The sequence below is a fragment of the Trachemys scripta genome, chromosome 1 (genome assembly GCF_013100865.1).
Source record: "Trachemys scripta elegans isolate TJP31775 chromosome 1, CAS_Tse_1.0, whole genome shotgun sequence".
NCBI lineage: Eukaryota > Metazoa > Chordata > Testudines > Emydidae > Trachemys > Trachemys scripta.
Window position 1 is genome coordinate 60,946,629 of NC_048298.1, and position 23,654 is coordinate 60,970,282.

General features: G+C 40.0%; 1 protein-coding gene across 5 annotated transcripts in view; it reads left to right on the forward strand.

The window, feature by feature from the left end:
* The window catches only part of MSRB3 (methionine sulfoxide reductase B3), a 141,539-nt gene that overhangs the window by 63,235 nt on the left and 54,650 nt on the right, over window positions 1–23,654 (forward strand). For all 5 annotated transcript variants that reach the window (XM_034770673.1, XM_034770683.1, XM_034770705.1 and 2 more), the window contains one exon: window positions 14,417–14,445. In XM_034770673.1, the coding sequence (XP_034626564.1) occupies window positions 14,417–14,445 (29 nt within the window). The remainder of the gene's footprint in view (window positions 1–14,416; window positions 14,446–23,654) is intronic.

Below are 23,654 nucleotides of genomic sequence, written 5' to 3' on the forward strand. Positions count from 1 at the left end.
GTGCTGCTTTCTGTTTTCCTCAGTAGATCTGACTTCAAAATTTTAAAATATGTCTTTTTGTTTCTAACAGCCTCTTTTTTTTACTGAGTTGTTTAGCCATGGTGGCATTTTTTTGGTCCTCTTACTTTTTTTTAATTGGAGGTATATGCTTAGTTTGAGCCTCTATTATTGTGAGTTTTTTTTTTTAAATGTCCATGCTGCTTGCAGGCATTTCACTCGTGACTACTCATTTTAATTTCCATTTAACTAGCTTCCTCATTTTTTGTGTAGTTCCCCTTTTTGAAGTTAAATGCTACTGTGGAGGGATTTTTTGGTATTTCCCTCCCTTCAAGGAGGTTAAATTTAATTACATTATGGTCGCTTTTACCAAGCGGTTCAGCTATATTCACCTCTTGGACCAGATCCTGTGCTCCACTTAGTACTAAAACAAGAATTGCCGCTTCCCTGGTGGGTTCTAGGACTAGCTGCCCAAGAATTAGTCATTAATTGTGTCTAGAAATGTTGTCTCTGCATCCTGTCCTGAGGTAACATGTAGCCCGTCGATATGGGGATAGCTGAAATCCCCCATTATTATTGGGCTTTCTGTTTTTGTAGCCTCTCTAATCTCCCTGAATATTTCACACTCCCTATCACCATCCTGGTCAGGTGGTTGGTAGTACATTCCTATTTCTATACTCTTATTATTCAAGCATGGAATTTCTATTGGTACATTTAAGTTTTTTGGTTTTGTATTTTTTTTTAATTCAAGATTTTTGCTATATTTGACTCTCTGCTTTCTTTCTCATATTGTGCCACTCCCTCACCATCATGACCCACTCTGTCATTCCTGTATATTTTGTACCCTGATATTACTGTGTCTCATTATCATTGTTCCACCTAGTTTCTGCAATGGCTATTATATCAACATCCTCATTTAATACCAGACACTCAAGTTCACCCATCCTAGTACTTAGACTTCTAGCATTTGTATACACGTACTTATAAAATTAGTTAATATTTAGTTGCCTGCCTTCATGTGATGTGATTGAATGGGACTTTTTTTCATTTGATTGTTTCTCTTCAGTTCCTACCTGTACCTTATCAATTTCTATCCTCTCCTCTTTACTAGGATATGGAGTGTCCCCTTTAATAAAATTTCCCCAGAGGACTGTGTCTGTCCAAATCGTGTGCTTCTCTGAACTTATTGGCTTAAAAACTCCTCTGTCCTTTTAAATTTCACATGCCAGCAATCTGGCTCTGTTTTGATTTTAGGTGGAGCCCATCCTTCCTGTATAGGCTCCTCCTTTCCCAAAAGGTTACCCAAGTAGTTCACAGAGAAACAAAATAGTTGGTTTTCTTATTCAAGGGGAAATTATATATGCTCACTGAATTTTCATATTTATTATTCCATATGAAGAGCTGAATTAGACATTTTGGCCAAGATTTTTCAAAAGCAGGCTGCTAATTTAAAACTAAGCCTCTTTTAAATGTAGTAGGGGAAAATATCCTACAAAATGGGGCACTAGAAGCATAACTGATTAAATGGTGTCAATTACTCTTTTTCTTTAAATATTTTTCACTTTTGTTTAGGCACTTTCCTTTTTGACTATAATTTCTTCACTCTGACTTCTTCTCCTGCCCTGTTTTGTCTTAAGTCTAACCTGGTCTTTTCCTTAAACAGCAACATCTGCTTTTACATTCTCACTCTGTAGAGCATATGGAAGACAGCAGGTCAGGACAGGCTCTTATCTCTGACTAGGTTGGGGAAAGGAGATCAATAGAATGATATATGCATGAGACATCCCTAAAACCTATTTTAAAGTGTTGGGGGCAGGGTCAAGGAGGAAGTAAGAGCAAAAAATAGGAAGAATGGCATTTGAAAGTGTCCTAAGATCAGTAGTAAGCAAAATTGTTTGGAAGGGTGTATGTGCACTCTTGCAAACCCCATGTTCAGACTGTCACTTATGGAGGAAGTTTTCAGGATACAGGATAGAACAAATTCCACTTTAAGACTTACTTGTGACTTTCTCAGATGAGAAGTGTTGACTAAATCTGCTCTTATGGCATTGCTTTGGTATTTTTAGTTGAAGTAAAGATAATAAGTTGAATTCAGTTTCTGTAGCCATGTGTAAGTTTGGCCATACTTTGTACCATGTTACAAGCCCACAGTATTTCTGCAAATTAGGTCATTGTGTCCATTGTATGTTTACATGCTGTATTGCCAGGGGCAGTGTTGAAGATATTCATGCAATCCATGTTCTGCATCAATATTTTGCATTTCATGGTTAGGGCAACCATGTATCCCTGAAAATGGAAATGACCCTGTTTTCAAAGCCTCTTCTAGAATCTCTGTTGGTTTTATGAAAAGGGGTGATTTTATCCCACTTTATGTAAACCCCATCCAATTACAGAAGCTTGCTAAATGTGCCTCAGGGCTGGTCTTATAAAGTATTATGTTTTACATGATGACACTGTGCCCTTCCCTCCACCATTATAAGACTTCTGTCCAGGTCCTCAAGCAGTCCTTCCACATACACAGAGTCAAATCCACTGGGTGGCACTGAAGAAGAGGAAGAGGTAATGCTTGGCCAAGGAAGGGGAGAAGGAGGAGTGGGCACCCCCTGCCCGCAGCTGCAAAAACCCTGGTGTGCCTATCTCTTTGAGCGCCACCAAAATGATCTTTGGTGTGCCTGCCATGATTAGTATTCAAGCTTTTCAGGCCAGATCCTCAGCTAGTGCAAATCACTGTAATGCCATTGACTTCAATGGAGCTATGCTCGTTTATAGCAGCTGGGTATCTGGATGGCTGGCATACCAAAGAGTGATTGTGCAGGGTATGTTTTAAAATATTTATTTATAACATTTGAAGTGATGTTAAAAGTAAACACACAAAAATGGGATTATTCTTGCCTATCATCAATATCAATTGCACTTAAAAGGTGCTCAGATAAGTGATGGGCAGGTATAAAAACCTATGTAGACATCAGTGTCGTCATGCTGAGGAATACAAAAGCAAATATTTTACAGCATAACTCAGCAACTTATCTGTTGTAATCATTAGTTTCAGAGGCAAAATAGCAAGGAATAGTGAGTTCCTTGATTAGAAGATATACTATATGTTGAATGAATTAAAATAGATGACTAGGAAAAGATATTGAGAGAGTGTTTCAGCCCAAAAAGTTGAAAATAGGTAGCAACGGTAGCAAAAGTATATAGCTAGGAGAATACAAAATCTATGCTATTCAATAAATGTCCCCATACAAAGGCTAAATCACCAATATAGTCTCTTAGAAGAGAAGCACTAGTGAAAAGAAAAAACTCCATAATGCTAACTGAAAATTTAAGCAAATAGGAATTTTTTTTTCCAGATCTTCATCTGAAACCCACATGTTTCCATTTGGCTCCTGCTGGGTGCCCATTAATTTTTCCTTTGCATCATTGTAATCTGTAAATATATATGTTTGAACTATGGACCCGTTAGTTTAGCCAGGAAGGAGACTGAAGCTTCAGTACTAATATTAACAAGCTTCAACTTTTAACATGTCTGATTTACGCTGTTTCATTACCATGTGACACGCAAGGTCAGGGAACACATGAATTTTATGCTCCAGATGAAAGACCTATTTTTTGCTACATGCTTAAGATAGAATTCTATCTTTATCAGTAGAAGAGATAAAAAGAAACAATTAAAACTCAACATCTCTCTTCATTTAAACTGCTGGTACCACAACGGGTTTATGGAGAATGTGCTTTAACTTTTTCCATAGTCAGAAGGTGACTCAAACTTAAAAAACAATATCATTCCTTTAAATTCAGTTGTTCCGTCACTGTAGCTTCACTCCACACATTCTCCCACACTGGAATATAGCTAAAGAAAGTGATGTGTTAGACACACAATGAACAAGTCTCAGGAGCTCACTTTTGTAAACCTCTGCCTTTAATATCTTCTGGGCCACACTTGCTTACTGTAATCTTTTGCTGTGCCATGCCTATTTAGTTTGCAGGATCTTTGGGATCTGTCACTTCATGGCAGTTCACAGAAAACTAGAACGCCTGTACCATTAAATGACTCTAGAAATGATGAATGACAAATCTAATCTGCTGTTTGTTTTCTAAAGACCAAGAATTTTAAGTGTTTTACTCTTAGCTTGATTTTTCAAGGAATTTCCCTTTTACCATGCAAAAATAGCTTTTTCTCAGCAACCATGGCAGAAGGAGTTTAAAATGATCGGTGTCTTTCCTCAAAGACACACAACTGGAATTTGCACTCTGAAGTCACTTCCGCAGAAGAAAATCTATAATGAATTATTTATTAAACATCAGCATTGTGCTTGATACAACAAGTAAAAGAATAGACAGCCTATGCAAGAGAGACATAGTACACACAAGATGCACTGGGAGGCCCAAGGAATTGACTAGTTTTTTTCCTTTAATATTATTGTTGTCTAAACTTCCAGTTCTGAGATGCAAGAAAAGTCACCAAGTCTTAATAAATTAGCCACTCCTTCACTGCTACCTTTGCTGGCTTCTGAAAGGAATTCTCTTTGGTAAGGGTGTCAGCTAATCCCCTCCCATGTGGTGAAAGAAATAGTAATGTATTTATTTATTCATTTTATATATTTACTTGACTTGTGTGGCACTTTTATCTACGCTTCTGGCGCCTCTCGACATTTTCAAAGCAAACCATTAGAAAAGCTAAATGCATTAATGCAGTATTTCAAGTCATTTAGGGAGTCTTTCACAAAAATCCCATAGAACTCCACCTAGCCATATCCATAGCACAAGACCCATCTAAATCAGCTCTTAATCACCTAATTTCCATCATGCCATCTATAAGTGCCTAATCTCCCTAATTGCTTACAAAGAAAGGTGTGCTCTGCAAAGCATCCAGAAGGTTAACATATCCAGACTTGGAAAGCACAACCCTTCTGCTTACTTCCCCCAATGCACTAACTTTATAATGGTCTTACCTAGATTAACCCTCACCCAGCTCACTCCTAGTGCTTTTGGAAAGGTACTAAATTATTTGTTCCACTTTCCAGTCAGGTCTAACGTGATGGAAATAGAGCTATCATTAGCAGATGGGTTATATTTCCTCACCAAGTTTCGTAATGGTCTCATATGCTCTCTGAACAGGAGGGAGTGATAAAACCAACTCCAGTAGTAACACTGTCTGAGAGAGCTCTTGGAGTGGACAAGCAATTGCCCCAAAATGGATAGGAGTAAACCAGAACCACTTAGCAACCCCATCCATTCCCATGAAGTGACAGTATCCCAACAAATCATCTTCACTGACTGTATCAAAGGTAGCTGCCAGATCTAATAAAATCAGCTCACATAAATTAGCCTTCTCCATTGCTAGGAGAAAATCAGCAGCCACTGTTACCAATGTGGTTTCCACTCCAAACCCAGCTCTATAACCTGAGCGGTGAGACTCAACGGAATCTGAGGATGCCAGAAATTGCCAGAGTTGATCTGCCCCAATCTGATCAATGACCTTTCCCAAAAAAGGAAGATCAGGTTGATAGTTTGAAAGATTGTTGTGGTGTATTGAGTACTATGTTGGAATTGCAAGCTATCGCATTACGAGTGGGGAATACGGGCGGTTCCATATACTGCTTGCAGGTGAGGGGACTCTGTAGTAAAGCATTGCAATCAGAATCAGTCTGGAAAGAGCCAGCTCCAAACAAGGTAGGTGAGTTGCATCTTGCTGTCTTAGGAGCAGTCTGTGGTTTCTCTCTGTTTTTGGGTTCTTGTGTGCTATTGTTCTGAATTCTAAGATATAAAGTAGTATTATGTTGCAACCTTCCAGCAACTTACATTTTTATCTAATTTATCAACTTACGTTTTTATCTAATTTCTGCTATGAACATAAGAACTGTCAGCATTAGTCAATGATTGCCTTTTGCATCGTAAGTTGCAGGTCATCTTTAAACAATGGTAACCTGTGAAGGTGAAGCCAGCCAAGAATGTATTTTGGAGCTATTGTATCAATGGAGTTGATACAAGATGTTGTGTATTTCAGCCAAACTCTGCAAAGAGTGGTCTTTTGGCTGGACAGTATTCTTCCAGAGAGCCATCTGGAAACTCCGATTCAATAAGCTCCTGAGGGTTGAAAACCATAATGCAAGTCTTATGTCCCTGCAGGAAAGGAGCAATGCAACCACTGGTTGCCAGAGGTGGCGATCAGTCTATGGGCATAATTTCCACTTCCTCCATCTCCAGTCCCATACTCAATACTAGATCCATAATGTGACCAGCTATGTGTGTTAAACCAGAATCACCTCAGACCAGGTTTTTCATGGCAGCCATGAAATCGTGTGCTGATCCAGAGGGGAGATGGAGCAGCTGTCAATGGAATAGCTCTCCACTGGAAGCACCTCCAGTCTCCCACTTCCCTCACAACCAAAGACAAGTCAGAAGACATATATTGGTCTAGGAGCTTCCCTGGCCATTGTGCTTTCTTCAGCCTGTTTCTCATTCTGGCAGCATTGATACCCAGTATAGTAGAGTAACACAACACAAAGGTACAGTGCAAGAAAATGTTCCCTATCAGCAAGATAAAAGAATCCTGAAGAGGCCAATATACGAAGGGACTGCTGGAGAAAAGAAAATGGTCTTAGTGAGTCATCAAAGACACTAGCCAGCATTGCCACTGTCTTGGTCTTCACAAAGTAATGAGTTATTTACCCCACAATAAATTATAAAGATTTCTTGATTTGATAGTGTAACCTTATTGGGAAAGGAAAGGGAAGAACTCTAAAACCATCACAAGCTTTTAAAGGAGGTTTTCTAAATGCCAAGAAAGCTGTTTTGGAATTTTGTGCCGCTTGTTGTAGTTCAGTTACAGAGAAGCCTGCAGGTGGAATCAATTGTGCTTTTATTAGCAGGAATTGTGCGGTCCCTGAATGGGCTTCGAGGTAAAAGTAATGGGAGCAAGGACAGTGTGGACCAGAAAAAAGAGAAGAAAAGAAACTAAATTTGAATTTTTTTCCAACTCCAAAAACCTTTATTGCTAGTTAGTGGATTTAGTGTGAACTTGGAAATTAGTGTTAAGTAAATTTTCTATGTGGTACTAAATGTGAATTCCATCAGTGACTGAGTTTAGTTTCGAAAGAGATGAGGAATGCCCTGAATTTTCTGGTAGCATAGAGTAGCATTGCACAGGAGGCTTCTAGGAAATGTACCAAATGGGAATATTTGTGCAAGAAAGTTACAGTTGAAATACAGTCACGCAGCTGGTGCTGTGACTCAGTTCACCAACAGATGAACCCTTTGCCACAAGCCTGCGCTTTACCCAGCTTACAGGAGTCAGTGAGCAGCTGCACACTCTGCTATTTCTGGAGTTTTCACATGCCATCTATGTCTTTTGTGGCAAGTTGGAAGAGCAGTTTATCCTACAAGTCCTCAATAGCTCCTTAATGAAAGAATTACACAACTTTACTGATTAGTGAACAGGCTGAGCAGATCTTAGTGATTCCTGCAGCTGCTTCAGCCCCCCCTGTTCCCAACCATGATCTCTAGCATGTGAGTACTGTCTCCCTTGGATGTAGCTACAGAGCTAGTGGGGAAAGACTTGATTCACTGTTTTCGTTTGACAAGTGTGGCTTATAGAAGCTGCAGTAACTAGAGTAAATACATTATTTAGAATTTGTAATAAGTGCATGGGTAACTTTTTAAAGTTCTTGATTTGCCAGCCTCTTGACAAACCTCGTAAGTATTAGTTTAGATACTTTTAAAATTTGAACAAGTATATTCATGTTTGCTAATAGACATGCAAACATCTAATTCCTGTAACATTTTCATATCTGTCTTAAGGATGAGCGAACCAGTTTAGAAAACTAACAGTTGATGTCCAAGTTTCTCTGATTCCTGGCAAGCCATATGCATTTGTTAAAGTTGGTCATGGTTTTTCTGTAACTCTGACAAACTCTACCTGACTGGCTGCTGCCTATAAATTTCATGGATGCTAAGACATCCTCTGCTAGTCCAGGAGCACATATTAGAATGTCAGCCACAATCTAGGAGAGCACTAAAGCTCAGACTTCCCCCTTGATGGAACATCACCAACAGTAAGTAGAGTATTTTCTGGGGAGGGTACAGAGAGTTGGGGGATGGCATAGTCTGTTGGGTAGAGGAAGTTGAAGAGGGTAGGACTTCCAGAAGGGGAAGGATATGCCTGGAGTTGGAAGAGGGTGGCAGAAGAATGCGAAGCACCATAAAGGGCAAAGTAAGAGAAGAGAGACACTCCTCCCCTCCCCCCATACTAGTTGATGAACATTTCAGAACTCATCCAAGCAAACTTCTGAAATTGTTTAGTTTCACCGTTATCAATCGCTACTGAGGTGCAAGCCCCTATTTAAAATGTTTAAGGGTAAGGTGTCATAAGTGCCAAGGTTTCTATGGATACTAATGACTACATTCTGTCCCGAGTTACCCATGTGTAGTACCCATGGACTTAGTGGGAGTTTCATGTGTGTCTGAGGGCAAAATTTAGCTTTACATGTTGTTTAGAAATGTCAAGTTTGTATCCTGTTTCCTGTGTTTTAAAGCACATGCCATCTCGGACTGACTACACATCAGCCTTGATGGGAAGAACTAGACTCTTCAGTCAGTCCTGGTTATTCTATGTTAAGTTTAGTCATATTTACTGTATCTAGCCTGACAGATACATTGGGCACAGTGAATAGGTATTGAACTACATAACAAGCTGCAGAAAATTCACATATGTTGTCTACAATAACATTAATATAAACATTGGGGGAAATCATTCTGGAGTCACTCTGTTGACCACAGTTGAGTTAAAACTGTTCTTTTCAGGTCAGTAGGTTGAACACAAACACACAATAACAACCTACAGTTAACGAAGTTGTTTCTCTTACAGGCTGGGAAGGGGAGAGATTTTTCCTTTTTAAATACTTGGAAGGTGCTCAGATACCACACTAATGGGGGTCATATAAATCCCTGGATGGATAAGTACACCAGGTATTAGTTTTCAATCCATGATGTTTTTTCTCTTTCTTGTTGGTTGGAGCTTGGTGCATAAATAGGATTTGTGAGCATTTTCGGTCGAGGCACTGTCTATGCTTGGAAAGGGGAGGAAGATGCTGATAATGCTTCTTATCTTAGAATTATCTGTATTGAGGAAAAATTGGGAAGAATGATTAGAGATTTTTATTTCATTCTGCCAGCAGTGATCAGAACATCAGTTTGATTGCAATTGGTCAGACCGCTTGTATGCAAGTTCTACATCTGTCTCTCCCCAGAACCACGGCCATAGACAGTCTGGAGCAAAGTTTATTCACACAATCCTATGGAAAAGTAGAAAGTAATAAGTGAAGAAAGTTGGCCCATAGTTACCATTTATTTTTCCAACTCCAACAGATTCCTGATCAATGAAAGCTCTGTTTTGAGTGGTATGAAATTGCTAATATTTCCCCTGTCAAAGCTATGCCTGGTATCATTGGGGATAGCATGGTATCCATATAAAATATGAGTCTGAGGGAAAAGTACTGACAAACTGAAAGGGGCCAATGCTCTCTCCCTCCCTCTTGTAACTATTATAAGGACAATGCTGTTGTAAAGATAGGAACTAATGACGCTGCGGCAGATGCTATTCAAGGAGGCAGAGAGCTTTACAGTATCTGTTCCCTGTGTTCATTTAATTTCAACAAAAACAAATCTCCCACTCAGTTGTGAAGAAGGCTAAAGAATCTGATAGAGACTCAGACAAGGAAGGACAGAGGAAGAAAAATGAGTAACGGTGCTAATGTTGAGCTGCTGCAGAAGATTAGTGGAATTCTCTATTAAACAACTGCGGGCAACTTCCTCCCCACCCTGCAAAAAAAACCTGCCCCACTGACAAATGGAAAATCAAATGCCAGATATGCACAGTTGTATTTGTGCCACTACTAGTCCATCTGCAATATGTGCCACAGGCCAGTTGTTACATTTCAGTTATATACTGGATTAATATATGACAAAGTCAACAGCATAGAAACATTTTGAGAGAGATGAGATAATATCTTTTATTGGACCAACTTTAGTTGGTGAGAGAGACTTAGTTTTGAGCTCCAGAAAGCTCTTCTTCAGAATCATTTTGTGGTTCTCACTGCTCAGTTTTCCTCTCTCCCTTTGTTGGGAGAGAGGCTTCAGGGTCAAAACATCAGGTTTAAAACACCTAGGCATCCTGGAACCCACAGGTTCAGTTCCTCTCAAGGAACTGATTCATCTTTCCAAAGTAGATAAGTTGACTAACGTGCAATTTATTGTGTTTGACCTTCAAAAGAGAGACTTTCTCTATCCCTGTGGATATTTATAGATCTCATGGCAGTAAGGGTCTGTCTGAATGTCCTTAGCTAAAATTTCCCAATGCTCCAGTTTCGTTATATTTTGTTTTTCTGTGTTGGTAGTTTTGTTTGCTTGTCCCATATTCCAGCGTCATGCTATACGTTTATGGATTGTAAAGCACTTTGTGATGAAAGGCAATTTATAAATGTACAACCGGAGCCGGGTATGTAGGATGACCGTGGCTGGCAGCACAGTGTTTTGTTTTTGTTTTTTTGCTCCAGGTCAGGACTCGGCTTTTTTTTTGCTCTGCCGGTGGGCACCCCCATGTGTCCCGATATTTTCTTCCCCTCATCTGGTCACCCTATGGTTACGGTGAATCGGGGCGACAGCTCTGGGCCCTGCGCTTTGGGGGGCCTGGCGGGCTGGTGCAATTGGCCAGCGTGGTCGGTCCCGTAGGTGATGTGTCAGTCCTGGAAGTGATGGATTCGTCACTTCTACCCTGGGCCCTACACCGCCCTAGGGATGGCCCTGTGTACAACAGTACATTTTTCTGCTCCCTGTGTGTCTGAATGCTGCTGTTACTTTCAGAACACTCCCATAGGGCAAAGGAGAAGGGAATATACAGGAGGGATAAAAGATGAAGAATGAGAATCACAAGAGTTTTAGTTAAGCAATAGACTTATTACACTCGAGAAAAAACAAACAATGGAAACAATATTAAAAGTAGTTTACAAAGTGAGTATGTGGTCCCATGTCATAGATCTTGCTTTGCAGGATATTCAGATTGGAGCAAATAACAGAACCACAAGTCCTTCCTGCTAGTTAAGGTAATTTAGAAATGGTAACATAATAAAGTCATAGGGAATATTTTTATTTTTAATAGAACAAGTTGTCCTTGGAACTTACTTCCAGGAATTTGTTTGATACGGTCTCTGATATTGGCGTTTCCTTATTCACAGTTTTAATGGCCATATGAACCTAGTTTCTGATACATTAATCTGCTGTATTGTAAGGGGAGAAATATAATGACCTTGAGGTCTAGGATGAATGAGGTCTAGGTTCCATTTAAGGCATTGGAAGCTTTACTATTGCCTTCAATGGGACCAGCATTTTACCCCTAAATTCTAGCCGTAACTCCTTCAACGACTTGAAACAAAAACATCTTCTTAAACATTTTCCTCCTTGACGTTTGAATCCTTCAATTCCTGGAGGATTGCTCTTTCATTCGTTCCTCTAAGTCATTGCTTAGTTTTAGTGTCAGAGACACTTCATTGTCCTTGACCTTTTTTTCCCTTTTTCAATTCTTCAATCAATACCATTTTTGTAATACTGTGTCCTAAATTTTGCCCAGTACTCCAAGATTTGGTCTCTGTAGCCCTTTCTACAGTGGTATAATGTTCTCTTATTAAATGATTTCTATGGCAACATCCTAGTGTTCTGTTTGCTTTCATAGCAACTGCTAGACATTAAGTTCTATTCATTTCTTACCCCAGATCGGTTTCCTGGTTTTCTGTCCTGTAATTTATGACTATTTAGAGCTTTAGTACTCATTACATTGCCCAGTGACCCCTGGCAACCCCCTCCCCCCACTACTTTCTGGCTTGGTGGTTGTTGCAGCAACTCACAGTGTGTTACACTTCACATGACAAGGTGAATGACAGGTCTCCAGCCCAATCAAAAAGCCTAGTCCTGTTTCCAGCATATGACACTACATATCAAGATAGCACTGGAGTGGCCATGCTGTGTAATGTCATGCAGTAAAAGCTGTTTCACAAAAGGAAAAAAGTAAAGCCTGAAGCAGCCCAATCACGAGGGAAGAACAAATACAGATGAAGTAGCATGTTTATTGCCACAAAATTAACCGCTGAATAGAGCTGAAGAGAGATGAGATCTATATTGCATCTAGGTGTTGTTAATGAGAGTGAAAAGTGATTGTCTGTTTTTGATAACAAGGGTTTTGGAACTCATTTTCTCTGTCTACAAAATTTGCCAAAATTAAACTGGTGGGAAACCAGAGAACTTCAGTGAAGCTGTCCCCCTATGGCATTTTGGGATCCTGGTCCTCTTTAAGAAGAGAAGTTGCCCTGTCAACTCTATTTGGAAAATATGCAATGTAGGGGGCACACAGTGATTCTAGTCCCTGTCAGCCATAGAAATGCCTTGCTATTATCTTGGATCCCATATTCATATTAATTGTATTGATGCTCAGTAAGTCCAGGCATCTGAGGTGTTCAGATAACTTGGTGATGGGTATGATTGAACTGCATAAAAAGATACAGTACAACTTGGTGAGAGTATGTTAAGCAAAATATACTGAATCTCTTTGTTTGGAATAGCTCTGTATTTTTTTCTTTTGATATGAACTCTGTGGGAATACCCATTGTAAGTCACATGCATAAATGTTTGCAAAATCAGGCCCTTGCACTCCAGTATAAAAAAGGAACTAAAATAGAGTGGTAACTGTGCAGCTTTTCCCATCATGTTGATTTTGAATGTATATGAATTACATGTTTTCTTTGTTTTAATACTTCTGTTAGCTCTTGGTAAAAAATAAATTAGAATGTGTTTCTGCTGAAAATATCACTGTATTTTCTTCTCCACTCCATCCTTTGACCAAAGTGAGGTTTTCATTTAAACTGTTCAAGAGGGGGAAAATGGGGAGAGGTGGGAAGGGAAAAGGGAGGCAGGTACATTTCTAGTTTCCTTTTTGATTGTTTAACTCACCCCCTCCCTTTCTCTTGTTTTCCCCCTATTCTTCCATTAATATTCATTGTGTACATTTGTCCAATTTTCTTGAACGTAGAGATTGACATTAATTTGCTCCTCTAGATTCTCACTTTATCTTGACATTGTTTTTAGACATGTCAAAGTCTAATATATATATATATATTAGACTTTGACATGTCTAAAAACAAACTAAAGACTATCTATCTAAAACAAATACATACCTATCTTTTGTTCCTGAACTTCTTTCATAAAGCAAGGTTGTAACTTCCAAAACCACCCCAGCATCCTGTCATAGATTAAAAGAACCAAATGTTTTATTTCCCTCTTGGCTAAATGTGTTCCCCCAAAAATTCTTTCTGCCAGTTAGCTTCCTCTAACAGAACTCCTGCTGGTCAGTTCTTGTATCTTGCTATGGCAGCTGTGAACATATATACAACTGATTGAGCGATATACATCTGACTGGAGCATGCCCGCTAATTGGTTTGAGAACTAGATATAGACAATGCTGTCTTATAGCCGCTTGTGCAGATAGGCCCAGTGGTAGGGTTAATTCTGCTTGACAGCACATCAGCCGCATCTTGAGAATAATTACCCAACTTAAGTTTTCCCACAGCTGAACTGAGAGCTTCAAAGGCTTCTGAATTTACAACTATTATTAACCTATATCTGAAACATAATGTTCCCACAAGGGCTAGACTTTTTCTCCTTCTTATTAAATGTACAGGTTATCAGGTTCATTTGCTATGTGCTAAGCTCTTAGAGGACAATACTCCTTGTTAGAGAGTGAAAATCTGTAGTACGCAAGAAGGAGGATAATTGTGCATCTAGCACACATCATTATCTTTGCTAAGACATCAAAATCAGTTCAACTTGTGTTTAAAGAGAACAGAGCTATTTTTTTCTATTTGCAGAGTGAGGAAATTAAAGACACACACAAAACCCTCATAAGATGTTGCCCAACTACTGATCATTGTATACAATACATATGATATTAATGAAAAGTATCTGGTTCAAAAATAGATTAGAAACGTTCATGAATATATGGAATCCTGTTAATTACTTTTTGAAAACTAAAATGAATGAGAACAATATGTATTTCATAACTACAAGTATGTGCTGTAATACATAGTTACATAACTTAATCCTGGTTTTATATTTATATCCTGTGTTTGGTTTCCCTTGTGTGTTTTTTCTTTCTTTTAAAATTTCTCTTCTTTTTAACTGTACATTGTGCAAATCCAATAAAAGTATTAAACATGAAAAGCAGCATTTGGGATTAAAATCAATTTGCATGCATGAATTATTAAAACACAGAGGTATGCCTACTTCTTAAAACAGTAGTTTTTTTTCCTCTTGTCAACTAGTTTCCAAGATTAAAAGCAGTTCTTATAATGTAAGTTCTTTCTGTTTCCCTTTGCAGGTCAGAAACAAAGTTTGACTCCAATTCAGGTATGTTTAGATTTACAATGTCATGCTGAATACACTGTATTCATGTTCTACTCATCAGACTAATTTATCAGTTCATCTTCAATTTTAATGAGACTGAGGCAGGCCAATCTTGAAAAGGATCTGAGTTTTCTCACCACCTAAGAATAGCACTGTTATTGCTGATGCCTTTAATTCATTCTCTTCATTGGTTCATATCTTTTTACTTTCTTCTTTTTACCTTGAGATGATCACCAGGAAGCCATTGTTTTGCCGTAAGTTTTAACTGATCCATCTTTTAAAAAAAATCATAATAATAAAAAGTAAAGCAAATAGAGGAGAGGTAGAACTTGTTAATTATCATTACCTTTTCAAAATGAATATTTTTCTTCGTTGTGGACAAAGACATTTTATGGGAATTTGAATTCTGTGCAGCCTGTATGTCAAGAAGCAAGTGATTTGTCATGAAATTTTCATGACAGATGCATGTACACAATGCATGCCAGACCAGTCTGCAGACTTCTTTCCAGTAGGTTTACCAAAAGGCAATATCTCTCAACTTACCTTTTTAAAGAATTTTAATGTGTTACAGGGGAAAAAAGCGAAGGTCAGTATAACGGATTAATGTGTATCTAACCAGACAAAACACACAAAGCAGCAAACAGAACTGTTTTCTCCAAATGAGGATGGTGAAAGCAGACTGCCACTTGTTAAGCTACTTATACCCGGGTTTTTGTTGAAGTTATAAAATAGTATGCCCTTAAATTGTAAAATAATTTCTTACACTGAGAGCAGCTGAGATGTCTATTATATGAAACAGTCGCTCAAAAATACATATCTTAGTTAAGAGGGAAAATTTTATTTTAAATAGAAAAACAATATTAATATAAGTTCAGAGCAGTCTTGTAATTAAGTTAATGTTACCCCATAAATTTATTTAATGCAGGGTTTTAAATTGTTATACTTCTGAAAATTCTACAATGTTAGTGACCTAGAAGTCTCTCGGAAATGACATACACCTCTACCTCGCTATAACGCTGTCCTCGGGAGCCAAAAATTTTTACTGCGTTATAGGTGAAACCACGTTATATTGAACTTGCTTTGATCCACTGGAGTGCGCAGCCCCGCCCCCCCTCCCCGAGCACTGCTTTACTGCGTTATATTTGAATTCGTGTCATATCAGGTCGTGTTATATCGAGGTAGCGGTGTATTTCCTTTCTTCCCATTTACAGCAGTGATCTCAATTTGAATTTTGAGGTACCTGTACTATTCTTCCCTTTTTTTTACACTGGACTGTATCTTTGCAGCAGCCAGTATAGGGTGTGAAATCTGCAGAGTGAAGGACTTACAAGACCCAATTCATGATACGTATATAATTGAGTGATATTGTTGTGGTTTTAATTGTTGTGTTTGGGGTTCCTAGTTGCAGGTATTGCTCAAGTAAGGTAAATGCTTATTTTGATGCCCATGACTTGTGAATATGTAATGGAAGGGCAAGGTAGTTTTAAATGTTTTCTGATATATTTTTTATAAAACTACTCTAAAGATGGCATGGAACAGAACTACCAACTGTTGCTCTTCCTTGTTGCCTAATTGGAATGAAAATGCTCTTTAAAGAATTCCCCTTTGCAGTGAATATGTTTAAAGTGTGAACAAGAACTCTAGTATTCTGTATGGTTTTCTTTTTCCTCTCCTGATGGGCAATATTTGCCAGGCTTTTTCTTTAGAGTGACTACACTGGGAATAGAAAGAGGGTAGAGGCATAGAAAGGTTAGTGGATACTGAGGCCACCTCGTAGTCATGCCAGAGAGCTGCTTTGAACATTCTGTCAGTCACCATACTTGGGAAATCCCCTATCTCTGGTATGAATGTGTCTTTAACATGGACAGATATGGTAGCACCCACCTTTAACACCGTGATGCATGTGGCTTCATCCTTCTGATGAAAAGTTGTGTAAAATTGGTATGTTGCTGGTCAGTGATGGAGAATCCACCATGACCCTTGGTAAATTGTTCCAATGGTTAATTATTCTCCCTGTTAAAAATTTACACCTTATTTCCAGTCTGAATTTGTCGAGCTTCAACTTCCAGGCATTGGATCGTGTTATACCTTTCTCTGCTAGATTGAAGAGCCCATTATTAAATATTTGTTTCCTAGGTAGGTATTTATAGACTAATCAAGTCATCCATTAACCTTCTGTTTGTTAGACTCAAGGAGCTCAATCTATTTAGTTTATCACTATAAGGCAGGTTTTCTGATCCTTTAATCATTCTTGTGGCTCTTCTTTGAGCTCTCTCTGATTTATTAACATCCTTTACCAACATGCAGGATGTATGAATTGTAGGAATATTGCTCTGGCTGCCCTGTTCCATCTGTCTTTCTGCACATCTCCATTTCAAAACAGAAAGCTGTACAGCTAGGACTTTGTTATTTCCAAATACTCCATGTATAGACAATGTTATGATGGCAAAATAATGCCTTGTTCCTTTTCAGCTTTGAAAATGGATTAAGCTTTTATTCCAGAATAAGAATGTTCATGCATCGAGTTATTCAGGAATAGCTATTGCACTTTATAAATTCACACCTACCTTAATCCGAATTAACTTTCAAGGGTAGACAAGCCCTTAGTGGTCACTCTCTGTATGTATTTGGTGGGACGGGAAGAATGGAAACTATTCTTGAAGCACAAAAATCTGCTCTAGGGCAAGAGGGGGAGAATTTCCTTCTGTTTCTTTTCTAGCAACATGTGTGAAAATATTGAAAAATAAAAAAAGACATGACTATTTTTTTTTCTGAAGCTGGCACAAAGTCTGGAATGTAGCTTTTAAAAAAAAGTCTAATAGATTCACTATAAATTCAGACTTTGGAAACACTGTACAACACTGAAATATTAGGCAGACATTGTCAAAGGAAGATTAATTTGAACTTGAACATTTAACTTAAAAGTGTGCTGGAAAATTCCTGTATGGATAATCAGTATTTATCATGTAAATAGCTAGAACATCTGTACAGGGGACATAGTTTTCATCCTCATGACTAAAAATTTTGCCTGAGAAACTTTTTTGCACACTAATTTTGTATCTTTATCAAGGGAAAAATTTTGCCTCAAAAATATGAAATTAGCTTCATGCCATAAATGTTCTTAGGTGTCAAAATGACTCTGGTTTACTTTTATATCATGGTATTATGGATTTAAATAATTAAAAAAAAACCCAAAATATATTAAAGCAAAAAATCTATTGTAAGAAATACTTTAAAAATATAGTATTTGTCCTACTGTTCTCTCAAAATTTGCCATTCGTCATAGTAACCCATGAAAAACAAAGCCTGAGAATATGTCCTTAGCATTTTGTAGGGTATCATTTAGATTATATTATTCTATTATTATTATTTATTTATTATTAATTCATAATAAATTGTATAGAGTCCCCATTGTGGTTGGTTGGAAATTAAGGTGGCATTTTGGAACAAAATTCAACAGGTTCATATTCTCTTGTTGTAGATCGATATCATGCTGCTGACAGTAAATTAGATCGGATTAATGTTGTGTAGACTTGTAGTGGTATATCTGACACGGAAGGATTTTAAATTAAGGGAAATGTCAATCTTGGTAATAAAATAATAATACTTAATATTTATATAACATTCTTAATCTGTAGATCTCAAAGCAGATAGCTAAGTATCGTTATCCCTATTTTACTAATGGGGAACCAGAGTCACAGCTAGGTGGAGTAAGTTGCCAGTGTTACACAGTGTGAGAATCACAGAGTCAGAATAAATTGCAAGTCTCCTTACTCCCTGTTTGTGGCCTTATCTGTTGAACTATGCTGCATTTTATAAACAGTGTTGCTGACAAACAGCCACGTCATTGTGAACTCAAATTTGTTCTGCTCAAGAGAAAAACGTCATTTTATGTTGGCAGATACTTACAGATGACCTAGACTGTGTAGGGAGTTGTATTATTATTAGCAGGGCTGGCTCCAGGCACCCAAGCACATGCTTGGGGTGGCACCTGGTAAGGGGCGGCGGTGGGAGCGCGGCGCGGCATTCTGCGGGGGTGGGGGGCGCTCCGGCGGCGCGGCGCGGTGTGGCGCGGCACTGAGGGGGTGGGCTCTGGTTGCGCGGGGCGGCGCGGGGCTCGGCGCTCGGGGGGGTTCTGGCGTGCGGCGCTTGGTGGAGGTGCGGCGCTGGAGGGGGTTTGGGCGGCGGGGGGGGGGGGGGGGGGGGGGGGGCGGTGGGCGGGGGGGGGGGGGGGGGCGGCGGGCGGGGGGGGGGGCTTGGTGGCGGCGCTTTTTTTTGCTGCTTGGGGCAGCAAAAAATGCTAGAGCCAGCCCTGATTATTAGGGTAGTGTTCAGATATCCTGATCATGGCCAGCGACCCATTGCACTAGGTACCCATTGCACAAACATATAAGTAGTCTGTCTCCCCAAGAGCTTACAAATTGTCTAGTGCTCTAAACTTAAGGAAATGCCACAATACAACTGGGAATTTCATTTTTCTTGATGAACTGGCCAATCCTTAACCACTTCATTCTGCTTGTGGCGTTTTTACCCACCTGGTTCTCCTTTGTCCCTGAGCACAAGTGAGCAGAAAGCAGGCAACCTTCCTCGATGAGAACTCATAGGTGATTAGGGGGCCGGCTGAACTGAGTGGGAGTAAAAGGCAGAAGTGCATTCATGTGTTTGAAGGAGGGGCCAATCGTTTCTTCACTTAGGGCATCAGACACCATTGCTTTACAATGAGTCTATTGCATATAAATTGGATTGTGAGTGAACAGGTGATTAACGGAAAAGAAAGACAGGAATGCATGTCTGCTGGTATATGGGGAGTTTTAATGTGCTGTATGGAATTGATTGTAAAATATAAGAATTGTGTACATGGTCCTTTTTCACTCTGGATAATGTATATATTTCAGGTGATTGCCCACACTTTGTTGGTAATAGTAAAGTACCCAAAAAACAACCCTAGTGTGATGGTATCACTGAAGAGAACTTCTCTTGTAGAACCTTTAGCTACCACTTAGTTGTTCCTCTGGTTGTTTTTCTGTTGATTTTTCTTTTTCCCCCCATCAGGGAACTTGCCTCCCCCATATGTTCCCCTGGAACTGCAACTCAGAATTCAAGTGTCACATTAGCAGGAACTTCCCTAATTTAATTACAAAAGAGGCGGAAGTGCTGACGCAAAACGTCAGTGAGCACTTGCATCTCTTGTTCATGTAACCCTTCTGCCACGTGTCATTGGCAGCAACAAGGGCTGGGTTCAAATGATAAAACTAACAAACACCACCTGCTAGAGCCCCCACCCAGAAACCTGAGAAAAATGCTAGAGCTTCTCTGGACACCCTTAACTGGCAATACATCCCCACTTACAAGCACGGAGTTTGTATATAAATCAAGGATTTAAGGGGACATGGCATTAACTTGGGAAAATGCAGCTATAACCTATATAAACACTAATAATAAAGTAAAACACCCAGCTCACGGTATCTCTGGCAGTAGTTCTTTAATTGGATAGACACATCCCCGGAGTCTGGGAGTGCATTCAGGCAGGCCTGTCTCCAGCTTCTAGGGGGAGTGCTGCCTGGTCTGCCTTGAGTCTCCAACACCGAACACATGTATAGCGATTTCAGCTTTACAGGAGGCCTACAATGGAGTTCGCTCAGGGCTGTTGCTGCCTTCTGCAGCTTCAGCAAAGAGCCACCTTGGTTTCTCTTGCCACAAATCCATCTCTGTGCCTGTTGACTCTCACTGTGGAGTCACCTCTGTGTCATCTCTTTGCAAAGTCTTCAGGGTGGGACATTGCATGTAGGACCATATAGCAGAGTCCCTGCCACAATGTAGGAGCACCTTATCCCTCCTTCTTTCTCTGTTCATTCCCACCACCCTACCAGTTCAGAATTTGTGCACAGTTCTGTTCATTCTTCAAGGTGTCTTTGGAAGATTTCTGGGTAAAAAGCTTATGCAAATGAGCTATCTCTGTAGCCGTACTCCCCCTGTTCACCAGCAGATGTTGACAGAGAGCTCTTCTCCTATGGAACTTCTGTCTGGAGTCCTGAGTAAACAGCTTCAGAAACAGCTTTTGGCCACTCTTTCCCCTGTTCACCAACTTCTGAATTTATGTTGGGGAAACTGCGGTAGGTTTGGACCACAGGGCTTATGTTCAGGGATTGAGCTTTGAAAGGAAACTTTACAAAATTTAGAAGATGCAGTATGTCACTGCTCAGGGACACTGTGTAAGACACAGATGATAGTGAAGGTGAAAGAAGGGGGTAATGGGGAAAAAAGGAAGGAATTAAAAAAAGTGTATAACTTCATTTGTACTCCAGTGGTATAATGTCAAGTAAACATTTTCCTCACTCAGACCAGAGAATGGATGAAGTTAAGAATGTGGAAACCTTGTAAAATGAGAAAAGTACAAATGCTGTGCATCTGAAACAGACATTTGCAGCAGTTAAATACACAAATGCACGCAAGGATGCACATTGTGTTGCATTTAATTTTGTTGCATTTGCTGATGCAAGTTAACCTGACTTGATATGATATTTGTTCCTCTAAAAATGAAAGTGCTTCTCTTGAGCAAGTGCAACATCTTCAGAGACAATTTCTCTCGTGTCTCACTTCTTTATTTATGTATCTGTTTAGAAATGCAAAATATACAGTGCCTTTATTTATCTGTCACTCCCTTGACAGTTATTTTGAAAAACAATCCCTTTAAAGTCTGCAGCTAACCTACAACAGTCACCAACAAAACTCATCCTCCAACTAAAGCATGTCCCAAGCGAAAACCAACCATCAGTCTTCATTGGACCCTTCCTCCCCCAAAAGCCTAAGATTCAAATATGAACCAAACAATCAAACATTTTATCAATGCCTACTAAAAATTTTTTAGGAATGTTTAATAGATTTAGACCTCATTTAAAGACAGGAAAGGGATCCTCTGGAGGGTATAGTAAACTCAGATTAATATCTATAATATACTGAGGAATGCTCATGAACCAGGACAAAACATTTTGACACATCTAATTCATAAAGGAATGAAGAGCTAAATATTGCCCTGACTTGTGATAACTAAAATTGATCAGCAGCCTGGTCTATTTTCTTGTTGCTACATAGGAGTAGAAAAGTTGGTCAGATCGTTCAACATACAGTGCAGTATCTGGATTTATGGTAGCTCCTTAGGGCTTGTCTATACTATAAAGTTAAGTCGACTTGATCTAATTCGACCTTAAGCCTCCAAATTAAGTCGATTGTGCGTGGCCACACCATTGTCTCGATAGAATGTGTCCTCACTAGCAGAGCCTGTATCGATGCACAAAGCAGTGCATCATGGGTAGCTATCCCAAAGTGCAACTTGCCACAGTGTGTTTTGGGAAGTTTGTGCAATGCCTCATGGGACCAAAACATTGTTGCAGGGGAGAATGGGAACATTGCGTCAGCATCCCATGATGCATTGTCCTCCCGCACTCATATCAATGGCAAACAACCCAGTGGTTTTTGCGCTTAAATCGGCCGTGCGTATGCCATAACCCCAGAAGCATGGAGCCTACTCAGTTGTGCACTCTTGCTGTGAGCATCTCAAACACCTCATGCCTTCTCCTGCAGTATTTCCAGAGCTGAAGTAGGGTCTGCTGTACATCTCATCCTGCGCCGCACACTCATGCTCTCAGCTCTGTCAGCTGTCCCACAGGCGTTCATTATCTCGGTGAACATGTCCTCAGGTGTTCTCTTTCTAATCCCCTTCTAATCGGTGAAAGTCTGCTTTTTGGTGTTGGTGACACGCCGAAGGACACATTTACAGCTGTCCGTCATGAGGAAAAAAGAAAGGGACCATGCATAAAATGTTTCCATAGCAAGGCCATTTTCATTAAAAAAAAAAAAAAAAAAAAACTTATTACATTAGGTGCAAGCCATAACATAATCAGAATCTGTAACCATTCACTGTGCCATTTTGCTGTTCCAGCGATGGTGAGTAGCACTCCCATGGGAGAATGAATTTTTAACGAAGTTTATGGCAGGCGCATGTCAGGAGCAGAGGTAGCTAGTCAAACAATTGCCCCTCCCCATAGCACCACGGGGGGAGGAGGGAATGTTTTCACTGCCAAATTACAGAATCTCACATGTGGGGCCCCAGTCCCCTATCAGCTGCTTAAACTACTTGCCGACCCATGCCGAGCACAGTAAAGGCACATTAGCGGCCATGTGGTTTGATGATCTGGAATGGGGGGGGGGGGGGGGGGGGGGTCTACATGCTCTTTTTTTTTTTTTTTTTTTTTTTTTCCTTTTCCTTGTAAGAGCACTTTTAATGAGAACTTCCCCCATTTCCCCTAGGCAACCCTATGTGATATCAGTCTTCTGAGGGTAACAGAGGCGGAAAGGAAGGAGATGCTGCAAGCATCTGGGTATAGGTCCTTATGCTGGTATGCCGTGTACCACAATGATGACAGCAGAATTAATTCAGGAGTTGTGTGGAAAAGTGTCCTACCCTGGTGGAAGAAATAAGACTGCCCGCCCAGAAACCTGCAAAGGATTGCAGAGTACCTCCATGAAAGTTTCCTAGAGATATCCATGGAGGAATCCCAGGCTACCCCAGTCCACATAAACAGTCTTTTCCGGGGGCACCCTCTGCATAGCTGGAGCAGCCTCTTGTAAACAGAGAACTACAGCACCTCGCTTTTTCTTCACAGTAAACATGCAATACCACCGAATGTGTGTGCCTGCCAAAGTTTAACTGGATTTTGATTGTAACTGTATACTCACCAGAGGTGCCTTCCTCGGCATCATGGTCGGCTACTGTGATGTCCTGTGACCAACGGGGCTCCAGGGTTAAAATATTTCCTGGCTCTCGGGGAGAATGGAGCCACTGCTCGTCTGTCTCCCATTCTCGTCTTCCTCATCCACCATATCGTCCTCCCTGTTGTCCCTAGACTCAGACACCTGTGAGGTGTCTACATTACTTGTGGGGGTGCTGGTAGGGTCACCACCCGAGAATCGCATGCAGCTCGTTGTAGAATCGGCATGTGTGGGGTTCAGCACCAGAATGACTGTTCGCCTCCCTTGCCTTCTGGTATGCTTGGCGAAGTTTTTATTTTCACACAACACTGCTGTGTGTCCCTTATGTAGCCCTTCTCCCCCATTACACAAGCGATCTTTGCATAGATGTCAGAATTTCTTCTGCTGGATCAGAGGTCTGCCTGCAGAGACTCTTCTCTCCACACAGCAATGAGATCCACCAC